The 12,350-nt window shown below is 35.4% G+C and overlaps 1 protein-coding gene and 3 non-coding genes across 4 annotated transcripts; 2 read left to right on the forward strand and 2 right to left on the reverse strand.

The window, feature by feature from the left end:
- The first annotated feature begins 97 nt into the window (after positions 1-97).
- Positions 98-7,330, forward strand: LOC146159141 (solute carrier family 22 member 16-like). The gene is made up of 12 exons (XM_083384883.1): positions 98-235; positions 925-1,095; positions 1,501-1,604; positions 2,289-2,443; positions 2,678-2,870; positions 2,948-3,071; positions 4,407-4,495; positions 5,375-5,595; positions 5,831-5,939; positions 6,063-6,162; positions 6,896-7,059; positions 7,285-7,330. The coding sequence occupies exons 1-12, from the start codon at positions 98-100 to the stop codon at positions 7,328-7,330; spliced, it is 1,614 nt and encodes a 537-aa protein (XP_083241009.1).
- A 744-nt stretch (positions 7,331-8,074) lies between these two features.
- On the reverse strand, positions 8,075-8,150 carry Trnav-uac (transfer RNA valine (anticodon UAC)). Its single transcript has one exon. It is a non-coding gene; the product is annotated as a tRNA-Val (tRNA).
- A 533-nt stretch (positions 8,151-8,683) lies between these two features.
- On the reverse strand, positions 8,684-8,756 carry Trnav-uac (transfer RNA valine (anticodon UAC)). Its single transcript has one exon. It is a non-coding gene; the product is annotated as a tRNA-Val (tRNA).
- Positions 8,757-9,058: 302 nt separating this feature from the next.
- Positions 9,059-9,131, forward strand: Trnav-aac (transfer RNA valine (anticodon AAC)). Its single transcript has one exon. It is a non-coding gene; the product is annotated as a tRNA-Val (tRNA).
- The last annotated feature ends 3,219 nt before the right edge of the window (positions 9,132-12,350 follow it).

The raw sequence follows: 12,350 nt of genomic DNA on the forward strand, positions 1-12,350 counted from the left end.
ATTGCACTTTCAGAAGAAAAAAAATTATAATATTTTCGTAGTAATTTGATTTCGGCTTCGAGTAATTGTGCTTTGCTGTTCGAGGTGAAATTTCAAGATGACTCTCAAGGGCGAAGAAGATTCCCTGTACGAATTGCTTGTTGAAAAATTTGCTGGATCCGGAAAGTACCAAAACATCTTGATATTCTTGGGAATTTTTGCCAATTTCGTGGTTTCATTTTACCATCTTGGAGCGGTTTTTCTACGTATGTTTTTTTTTGTTGCTTAAGTATTTGTTGTGGTTTCTAAAGTATTGCTTTACTGCGATAGTTTTTTATTTATATGGTAGAAAGATAAGATAGCCGAACAATCAACAATATCGGGGTTTTACATTTAAAGTCCTACCAAAAGGAAACGATTTGGAATTATTGCTTTGGACACAATATTTTCAGACTAAAGTTTAAAACAATAATCCATTTAGTTTCAAGGCAAGCTTTAAATATAAAAATTGCAACAATGCGATAATATGTAGGCCTATAAACCTTCGTCAATTTAGGAAGCACAAAACTAGCGAAAAATTGTAAAAATTTGACAAATATTTTATTCTCAGTTGAACTGCCGTCATCACGATGTGAGATTCAGATCGAAGGAAATATTTCACTTAGTGATCAATTCATAACATCTACGTTCATACCAAGGAACAACGCTACAGGAGTACGGTTTTTGTTGGATTATTTAATGTTCTAAAATTGTATTGATTGGAATTCTGATTGTTTTCCGTTTTGGATATTTAATATCACTGCTACATTTTAGAACTGATTTACCAATTTAGGTATAAAACGAACCAAAATGCTTCCAATAAGTTTTATAAGATTTAAAATGCATAACAAGCTTTTTTTATATTCATATAGCTTGAATCTTAAAACTTGGCGTTTCTTTTTTTAGAAATTTGATCGTTGTAAACAGTACAAGTTCGACTTTAGTCCGTGTCAGCAGAATCTCTCATTGGATTGCATCGTTGGAGTGACACAAGCGACAGACAAACGTGAGACAATCCCTTGTGAGAATGGCTTTCACTACGACCGGTCGGAACTCAAAGAAACAATGACTACTCAGGTAAAAAAACACAGTTTTTTGGTTTTAACAGCATAAACCATGTGGGGTTAGACCTCTCTGCTACATTTCAGTTGTATTTTCAACGCCTGCATTACACCATAAAAAACAAGCCTTAAATTTTAAGCTTGTTTGTATTTACTGACAGGATGTTATGTTGCATATTTTCACAAACGTATTTTATTGTTACTCTAATAAATACATGAGATTGTCCATATCACAGCAACTTCTGTTACTTAAATAAACACGCATATCAGTTTAATTTCACACAAAAAAAGAATAGAGATCTTAAATGTTTATTTGTGTTGGAATTATATAGATTATTAATAAATGATGTGCAATCATAAAGATACAATATAACAGTAGGTGAGTAACATAGTCTTGTTTTAAATTACCCTTGACTTTCAGTGGAACTTTGTTTGCGATGACCTTTACAAGATGACGCTGACCTCTACAGCTTACTACTTGGGCGTTGCTATAGGAGCCGCTTCAGGAGGAATGCTTAGTGACCGGTAAGTATATTAACACAATAAAACCTACAACATTATACGACTTTTCCATAGAAGAGGAAAGAACATTTTAGCTTTACGTCAAAGGTGTGCTGCATCCGGAAAGTACTTATTTTTTTCCCTGCCCACATTCCTTAAGTTGTTTATTTAAGCATAACAATATGCCATATATTGTTGTTTACAACGGGAACGTGACATTTTTACGTTTTACATCAAACCAATTTCATTAATATACTATCGTTATTAATTGCGTCATTCAATTTAGTCGACTACAGTCCACAACGCATGTTGCGATGTGGCGTGCATTTATCTCCCTAGGACCTATAGTGACTTACATAGTTGTAGTATATTCCTTAAACAAACTATAAAGGTCCATTACCGATATACGGTTCGTTTAAGTGCTGCTCAATGCGTATATACCTCGTGAAAGTTAATGTGTTTTATGCGGGCACACAATTTTTTCAAATATTTTTTGAGACCATAGTTATAACATTTCTGCTGTTCTAAATTGATTTAAGGTTGCACCAACCAATTTCAACCAGTCTATCCGACGACCTAAGTTGTATTCTATGGAATAATTACTGAAATATAAAAAAAAAAGGTTTCGAATAAAACTTCATTTATTATCCTGTAATATTTCAGTCAAGAACTATATTCGTACTTTTATCGTAATTTTTTGTATTGTAGGTTTGGTCGAATTATGGTGTGCAAGTGTTCATCCTTATTGTGGTTCATCTTTGCCCTATCCCTGGCATTTTCGCCCAACTTTTACTGGGCGATGTTTCTTCGTTTTATGCTGGCTCTTACCGTTATACCAGTGCAGGTGTCAGCGTTCGTATACGGTAAATCTTCATAAATATTAAGCCTCTTGCATCTGTCTTTGATCGTTTCTTGTAAATCAGTTTCAATCAACCTTAATTTTTGAGTGTTTTATTAAAAAAAAATTCTTGAACAGCAACAGTGTTGATTTTGAGTAATTATTTTCACCTAATTTAATTTTAAATTTATGTTAAAGTATATTTGGTTTATCGCAAGGCACGACGAATTACTTTAAAGTCTGGCTATTCTGTCTACAGTTACAGAGATCAGTAAGCGATCGTTGCGTCATTATTTGGCTCCTTTTTATGGCTCAGCATTTGGGGTCGGCTGTGTCTTTATGTCCGGATTGGCCTACATTTGGCCGCACTGGAAACCTATGGAGATTTCGTTCGCAGTTTGCAACATTCCCTTAATCCTTTGTATGTTCCTAGTTTTGCCCAAGTCACCAAGGTCGGTGTGTTTTGAAAGAGGTTTTGCAATCAAAAAACGTGTTTATTTTTGGAATCGCGTATTTTTGAACATATCAGGTGGTTGCTGTCAAAAAGAAGGACGGAAGAAGCGCGTCAAATCTGTCTGTTGATGGCGAGCAGGAACAATACGTCTCTGCCCGAAGGAATTGTCAATCGCGTCCAACAACAATCTATCTTCAACGTAGGTTACTAAACATTATGTAAGCTTAGGGTATTTGTACAAGATAAGATGGTCTACAGACCAGGTTTTCTCCACCGTACCCTAGCCCTTTTGGGGGTCATGTATCGGCTTAGGCTCCGAATAGCGACTGTTAGAAAGGCGACCGTCAGTATAGAGCGAACTCACAATAGCGATTCATTCCATACAGAGACTGCCAATAGAGCGACCTAGCGATAGCGATGTATTTAAAACAGCGACATCACTGTATAAAAATTGGCAAAATAATGTGCAAAACAACGCCGCGTCCCAGATGTACAAGTTGCAGGTATTGTTAAATCAGGATGGATTTCTACAATTCATCCCCCTTTGGGGTGGATAAACATAGGGTGTAAACAGCATTATTCGCCCTGAATGTTAGAACGTTTTATTCACTTCGCGTGGTTTTCGGAAAATAGAACCCAATGGCATAAAAATTGCTCCACTAGCGAAAATAAAAATTTCCCACGCAAACACCTTCAATTAAGACATAAGGCTCATTCTGACCGGACAGTGAAGTCACTAGTGTAACAGGCGCTGGATTAATGGTGTCGCCACTCCTACAGTCGCTCTATTTGCAGTCGCTGTTTAATTTAAAACGAATCATCGTGAGGTCGCTCTACTGACGGTCGCCGTTCTAACAGTCAGTATTCTTCACCGATCTCCATATAGCAGTTATCGTGAATCACATGCATATAATATTTTAATTATTCGTTAGTTAAACTCTAATAGTAAATCTCTGCACATCATGCAACCCATTTAATAATACAAATCCATTAAAGCACTGTAACTTGCGTAGGTTATTATTAACGATAGCAGAGAACACTAAGTAATTTTAATATAATAGGATTTAAGGCTAAAAAATTGAAAATTAGTAATTTATAAAAAAAAATGAAGCTGCAAATCTAACTAACGATTTCAGGTTTAATTGTTTTTCGAAACAACAACCAATATTTATCTCTATAAATCAGGGCATTGAATGTGGAAGATAGCATGATAATTTTTATATGCGGTCAATACGCCTGCTACCTTATATAAATTTTCTACCTAATCGGTAGCACCTTTAAAAAAGTTAAAATATTTAGGTAACTTAGTGGCAAACCGAGCAATATATGATAAAAATATCTGGTTCTGTGACAAAACTTTTTGTGATATACAAGGCTGGTAAAATTTTGTTTGTCAAACGTTTTCACATGCTTTTATACACCTTTTTAAAGTTTCCAAATTAACTTAATGAAGAATGTAGTAAAATAAACCTGTAACTTCGTAAACAACCTACATGTTTTCCTAAAGCGTTTTTAATGTTTCTATGCTTGACAGAATCCAACCGCATCATTAAAGCAGTTACTTAAATACCCACTTACGAGGTTTATCCTACTGTGCAATACAGTTGTATGGGCATCTGTCAGGTGAGTGAAATGTATGTTAACGTTACCATATAACTTTGACAAATTTGCGTATTTAATATATTTAAGCCGACAGCTTTCTTAAAGGCAATCTTGATCATTAGTGCAATGTATTTCAGAAAGCTCTTGTTGATATTCAGAGTAAAACCTGGAATTTCAGAACAAAGTATTTTTGTATAGATAAAATGGGTAAAACCATCTTGATTAGTCTGAAATTAATATCCAAAATTTGATTATATGCGTGTGACATAATTTTGCTTTATCTTTTTCCCCGTTCTACACTGTATTAGCAATGTTAAAAAGTAACATTGCTAACAAGTTGCGCGCGCTCTTTTTACTCGTTTTGCTTGGTTCACTTGTTATTCGCTATAGTTATTTTTCTAAACTCTCCAGGGGTTTATAATTTAAAAGTTGGTTTTCCTATTTTAAGTTTAACCACATTTTAGCTTTTCTACCTTTTTCAAACTGAGAATGCTTATAAAAATGCTAAATTTTAGAGTATTTTGCGTGTAAATGTACAACAGTCTTCGTAACTTAATATAGGTACCAATTTTTTTCAACAAGAAAATTTGTTGGGTACACTGTGCACGTATCTGTTATGTAGCTTGATAATAAATTGCGAATCCAAAAAGATCGAGTAGATCGACAGCATCTTGATTAAGACGTTTTGATACGAACGAGCTTGCATCTTCAACATCAACTGAAGATGAAACAAGCTCGTATCGATTCGTCAAAATCAAGATGCTGTCGATCTACTCGACCTTTTTGGCTTCGCAATTTATTACCAAGAAAAATTGTATTGTACGAAGTTTAGTATATCGTTTTTTTTTTTCGAGAGTTTTTTTTTGATAAAAAAGACTGGTATGTGTATGTTTTTACCAGTCTTCTCTACTTCGGTTTATCCCTGAACGGTGGAAGCCTGGCGGGAAATATATTCGCCAATCAAGCGCTGGGTGGCGCTGTGGAGGTGCTTGCTGGCATGATGAGCTCATGGCTTCTTTTCAAGTTTGGAAGGCGAAATGTTGTCGTGGCAGCCTTGGCGCTATCAGCAGTCACTTGTCTTCTCTCAACAGCCACGATTCAACTAGGAAGCGGAGAAAAAAGTAAACAAAGCTTTAACTTAGCGAAGCTAAAATTTACGCAAAATGTTTTAAGGATTGTATAAGAACGCATTATACTAGATGCATGAGTCCACTTAGGTTCTAAGAATTACCAACTTTCCCTTAATGGAATGTTATTCTGTGATAATTAAAGTCACCATTGAAAGAGACATTTGTAGGCTCGCAAAACGCACTTCAAATTCGAAAAAGATTTTGCAATCGTTCATGTCTTTTTCAGTTTTTGAACTAATCGGTGTGGTGCTGGCAATGTTGGGACGGTTCGGCTCTAGTATCACATTTATTGGCATCTACCAACAGACAGCTGAACTCTTTCCTACTTCAGGAAGGTAGGTGTAAATCACGCAATTAGTAGTAACCCGTAAAATCAAAATATAAAAATATGAAATTGTTGTAATCTTGTCTCCTGATGTTATACCTGGCAGATCGTCTTGCAACTTTATGTGCTCTAGGGCAACGTCGTTTGGAGTCTCATCAACCGCAGCTCGAATAGGAAGTCTTTTATCGCCGTTTCTCATACAATTGCAGTTTTATGTACCTTGGCTTATGCAGGTATATTTTATGGATTGTTGTTTAAAAGCAAGCCTGACAACCAGGAATGTCCGATACAGCGTATATTATCCCGATAGCGAAATTATTTTAAGCAACAAAGTCATACGAAATTTAAATTTCAAGCTTGATTCGCTCAGTTAATTCGTTAATGATCTATGATACGTACATTTTAATTTGGTATCAATACGGCAGCGATACCACAGTGATCAGTAGACATTTCTACTTCGCACAATGCTGGTATGCATCTTGTTTTACAGCAATAGAACGTCATTGTACAATAGGTAATTTTTATGATGATTAGCTTTTCCTAACGTTACCGATTTGCACCGTGTCCGGGCATTCAGTTTGAGAGCAAGCAGCAGTGTCCATATAATATGTGATTTAAAAAAGTTCGAACCTAAAACTTTAGCTCTTCAAACATTAAAGTTTAGGCGTCGTTAAGTGCGCTACCGGAAATTATTTAACTAGGGGGCTTATGCAATAAAAAATTGCAATAAATTCATACCGCTTTATTGGGATTTTATTTCATTGGCAAAAAAATTATTATAAAGAACAGTTTCAGCTAGAAATTAGGTTAACACAATTACGGACCTATGCGTCTTCTGCTGGATCCGCGACACTTTTATTACTATTTGCCACATGATAACCAGTTAGTTCATTAGCAATTCTCTGGTTATTTTAGTCGTGTCAAGATATAAAGACTTTTTTCGTTCATGTAAAATTATTTATTCAGACGATCCTGGGTGTGGTGGCACTGGGAGCCGCTCTCATCGCCACCATCTTCCCTGAAACCAAGGATGAACCTCTTCTGGCAACCTTTAAAGAAGCAGAGGATTTCTTCGGAAGACACTTGGAGGGATCGATCGCGGCAAGACTTTTTGGCCTTCCTACAAACAGGTTGGGATCGCAGGGTGGAAAAGTCTCTCAATATCCGGCTACTTAAAGGTTTTGTACTTCAATGCAATGCCATTTACATGTTATTCACATGGATACGATCGTTGTTTTAGCGAAAATGATATTTTCAAGCGAAATTTAAATCTTTTGAAGATGGTCTAATTTGGCTTACCTTCTCGAACGTTATCTACCCCTTGTATGTGTATTTCTATCTGAATTGTTTTACAGAAATTCGCAAAGAAAAGACATTCTACTGAAGGAATCGGATGTATAAACGAAGAATTTTATCGTGGTTCAACATCAGCAAATAAAGTCACCAAACGCTGTTTTGTTTTTTTCATCATATTCAGTTTTGCACGGATTTTGCAGACTGATATGTTTCGCGAATGCATCACACAATGGTGAAATATTTTGAACTTTCCATTAAAATTAGCGACCTTTTGAGAGGTTTTCCTATTCCATATTTAATCCCCAACTTGTATTATTTGATTATGTTTTATCGGTTGTAACCAGCAGTAACTTTTTCATTTCGCTATAATGTCATAAATAAATTAGTTTATTGTTGAGCCACATGTTGAATTTCTTTCCACGTTTGTCAAAAATTCTGTTTATCGTTCTGTTAGGTCTAAAGGCCAAAAGCCGATATTTTACAAGTAGCGGAATCTTTGGAAAATATTATTTGTCCATGCACTATGTAACAACCACCAATAGTTACTGTAAATTTTCCTGCTTGAACAAATGTTGAGCTTTTTGGTCAGTGGTGGTGACAAGTCATAGCAAGCCCCTTCATGTTAACCTATATATACAATATATAAAGGAATAGTTTCATTACGTAACAACCGTTTCCGAATAATGTAATCGTTATCACGTTCGTCTAACACGCGCAAAGTCCCCGGTCGAGCCAGGACGGAAACAGTTAGTATATTGCAAGTTAAAGGCAAATAATCCATAACGCGAGAAACATTTAAGGTCGCAAATATTATTATGACAACAGGAAAACACTTAAATGAAGAAACGATGTTTCCGCCCGGACTCGAACCGGGGACCTTTCGCGTGTAAGGCGAATGCGATAACCACTACTACACTATGGAAACGGTTGTTACGTTATTAAACTATTGGTCATTGCACAATTGAGAACAAATAATCCATAACGAGAAAAGAAACAATTTAGGTTGTATACATTATTAAGACAGCACGAAGTCTCTTAAGGGTACAAAAACATGTTTCCGCCTGGGCTCGAACCGGGGACCTTTCACGAGTTAGGCAAACGTGATAACCACTACACTATACGGAAACAGTTGTTATGTTATTAAACGGGTAGTGTATTGCAAATTAAAGGCAAATAATCCATAAAGCCAAAAGAAGAATTTAAGGTCGTCAATACTATTATGACAGCAGGAAACCACTTAAATGAAAAAAAAATATTTGCGCCCGGGCACAAATCGGGGACCTTTCGCTTGTGAGGCAAACGTGATAACCAACACACTACGGAAACGGTTATTATGTTATAAAACGGTTAGGTTTTTGCAAATTGAAGATAAATAAGCCATAAAGCTGAAAGAAACAATTTTATAAATAATATAAACAATATTAAGACAGCAAGAAACCACTTAAATGAAGAAAAACATGTTTCCGCCCGGGCTCGAACCGGGGACCTTTCGAGTGTAAAGCGATCGTGATAACCACTACACTACGGAAACGGTTGATAAGACAATAAAAAGTTGGTGCGTTGGAAATTAAAATCAAATAATACATAACGCGCAAATCAATATTTAAGGTCATTAGTATTATCAAGACAGCAAAAAAATACTCGAATGAAAGAATCATGTTTCCGCCCGGGCACGCGGGTGTAAAGCGAACGTCATAAACACTGCAATTAAATATTTTTTGTTTCGCGTGAGGGATTTCTTGAGTTTAAGTTCTACCACACCAATTGTTTATTATTCTATCAATGGTTTTCCGTATAGTTGACAATGGTCAATAGTTTAACAATAGTATAACCGTTTCCGTAGTGTAGGGGTTATCACGTTCGCCTAACACGCGAAAGGTCCCCGGTTCGATCCCGGGCGGAAACATGTTTTTCTTCATTTAAGTAGTTTCTAGCTGTCTTTATAATATTTACTAACTAAATTGTTTATTTTCGGTTTATGGCTAAAATGTTTTTAATTTGCAAAAACATAACTGTTTTAAAGAATAATAACCGTTTCTGTAGTGTAGTGGTTCTCACGATTGCTTTACACGCGAAAGGTCCCCAGTTCGAGCCCGGGCGGAAACATGTTTTTTTTCATTTAAGTGGTTTCTTGCTGTCTTTATATTAGTTACAAACCAAATTATTCCTTTTCGCTTTATGGCCTATGTGTTTTCAATTGTACAATGATCAATAGTTTAATGCCACTATAACCGTTTCCGTAGTGTAGTGGTTATCACGTTCGCCTAATACGCGAAAGGTCCCCGGTTCGAGCCCGGGCGGAAACATGTTTTTTTTCATTCAAGTGGTTTCTTGCTGTCTTTATATTAGTAACAAACTAAATTGTTTTCGATTTATGGTTTATTTTTTTCAGCTATCCAATGACCAATAGTTTAATAACAGAAAAAATATTTCGTGTTGTAATGCTTGACACGTTCGCTTAACACTCGATAGGTCCCCGGTTCGAGCCCGGGTGGAAACATGTTTTTTTCATTCGAGTGGTTTTCTGCTGTCTTAATTATATGAATGACATCAAATATCAATTTTCGTGTTAGGGATAAGTTGAGCGCAAATTGTAACACACCAACTGTTTAATATTTTATCAACCGTTTCCGTAGTGTAGTGTTTATCACGATCGCCTCACACGCGAAAGGTCCCCGGTTCAAGTCCGGCGGAAATATGGATGTTTTCATTTGAGTGGTTTCTCGATGTCTTAATACTATTTCCAACTCAATTGTTCCTTTTCGCTTTATGGCCTATGTGTTTTCAATTGTACAATGATCAATAGTTTAATGCCACTATAACCGTTTCCTTAGTGTAGTGTTTATCACGTTCGCCTAATACGCGAAAGGTCCCCGATTCGAGCTCGAGCGGAATCATGTTTTTCTTCATTCAAGTGTTTTCCTGCTGTCTTAATATTATTTACAATCTAAAGAATTTCCTTCGCTTGATGGCTTATTTGTTTCAACTTTCCAATGACCACCCAGCTAACAATTTGACGTCGCAGCGACGTAGATTTTTGGTTTAAGTTTGGTCGATAAGACGTTGCAACCAACGTTATTTCTACGTAAAAGCGTCGACACTTTACGACCTAGATGCGACGTTGTGCAACTACGTTATTTATACGTTTATCATAAACGTTATTTTTACGTAGAAGTGTCTACTCCAGACGACGTAGATTAGACGTTGCAAATTACGATGTTCAGCGACGTTATTTATACGTTTATCATGAACGTTATTTTCACGTAAAAGCGTCGACACCAAACGATGTAGATGCGACGTTGTGCAACTACGTTATTTAGACGTTCATCATGAACGTTATTTTCACGTAAAAGCGTCGACACTTTACGACCTAGATGCGACGTTGTGCAACTACGTTATTTATACGTTCATCATGAACGTTGTTTTTACGTAGAAGTGTCTATTCCAGGCAACGTAGATTAGACGTTGCAAATTACGATGCTCACAGACGTTATTTTTACGTAAAAATGATCCGGACAAAGTTCATGCGACGTTGGAAACTACGTTGTAAAACTAGGTTATTGAAAACGTTCACATTGTTATGTTTGCGTAATAGTTTGGACTCCGTGCCCTACAAATTACGTTTGTAACTACGGTATAATGCGCAAAAAAGAAACATAATAAAGATTTTTTTGAACTTTTAAAACACTTATACTTGTTGTGACATATCTGATTGTAATTATTTACACTTGCAAATTCTTACTAAATCTTCTAAATAATTACCATCCAGGAAAATATAGAAATAATATAGTATTGAAGTAAAACAAACACGGCAGTATAAAAATGTTGACAATAAAGAAGTGTAAAAAAGACAAGAAAACTGAGAAAATTGGTCAGTGGACCTGCAAAACACACGAATTTTATAGTGTTACTTAAATTGCTCTATTACACTAACACAGTCTAAAAGACAAAATTTAAAAAGTGTTGCATTTCACAGACTATGTGTAAAACAATGCACATTAAAACAGGAAAGTAACGTTAACAACAACAACGTATTGAAAAAATAAGAACAATGCAAATCCAGCGGTGTAAAACGAAAATCCAGCAGTTTAATCCGAATCTGAATGCGTGTGTGATACATCGAGAGAGCTGTTGGCAAATAATATAAAAATTAGGGAATAGGGAAGTGACTGCTAGGGCTATAGGGTCGAACAGGGGAATATATACCTTATAAAAATGGCTCATTTGTTTGTCAAGCTAAGGAAAACCCCATCCAACTTTCATCTGTTTAAGCTGCATTAACTGGGAAATGTGATTAATGACTACAAACATAACTTTTAACTTCATTTACCTTATGAAACCAAATTGAAATGAGCAAAGCCAAAAAAACTAATTGCAATGATGCACGCTTCTACATGGTACAATAAATGCCCAACTGGTTGCCTTAAACAAAAAATTTAAAATAACCTGATAGTTATTTCATGTTTTTGATTTTTTTATTATGTCAGCAAAGTGTTTTGTGATTAATTGTTCTCACTATTGGTAATATTATGATCCAGACGTTTGGAATCCTAACACACTTCAACCATGTGCCATTTATTAATTTAGCCAAGTACAAAAATTTTATATCACTGTTAATGTATTTTCTTGTGCAACCTGAATTTGTTTGGTAAAATTTAGTATCAAGAATTTTTATCTCATTTTTTTGCCAATAATAACATTTAATAATGAATATTAGTATTTTTTACATTTTTTAAACTTTGTTTTTATATTAAAAAAATATAGACCATTCTTAGTACAAGTCTATGGTATAATTTTTTCCCAATAATTCTGTCATATTATGTTTATTTTGCCTTTACTTATTGTGTGATAGCGTTTTGTGCTGTGTAGCTTCTGGTCCACAGAATGCAGACTGGTCAGAAATATATAAAATTAAAATTTTGGTGACATTGTATAACTATCACTGGTAGGTTTTGAAAAAAATTGCTGCCCAAATAAAGAAATTTAAACGCAGCCAGGATACATTTTAAAGTCTTTGTTGTTAGCATCTAGGGCAATTGCAAGCATAAAACAAAACAGTAAGAGTCAAATAAATATAATAATTAACAAAAATCTGGAAAATATTAATCACTAATTTACCTGTAAA

Source organism: Ascidiella aspersa, chromosome 3 (assembly GCF_963924565.1).
Source record: "Ascidiella aspersa chromosome 3, kaAscAspe10.2, whole genome shotgun sequence".
NCBI classification, from domain to species: Eukaryota; Metazoa; Chordata; class Ascidiacea; order Phlebobranchia; family Ascidiidae; genus Ascidiella; species Ascidiella aspersa.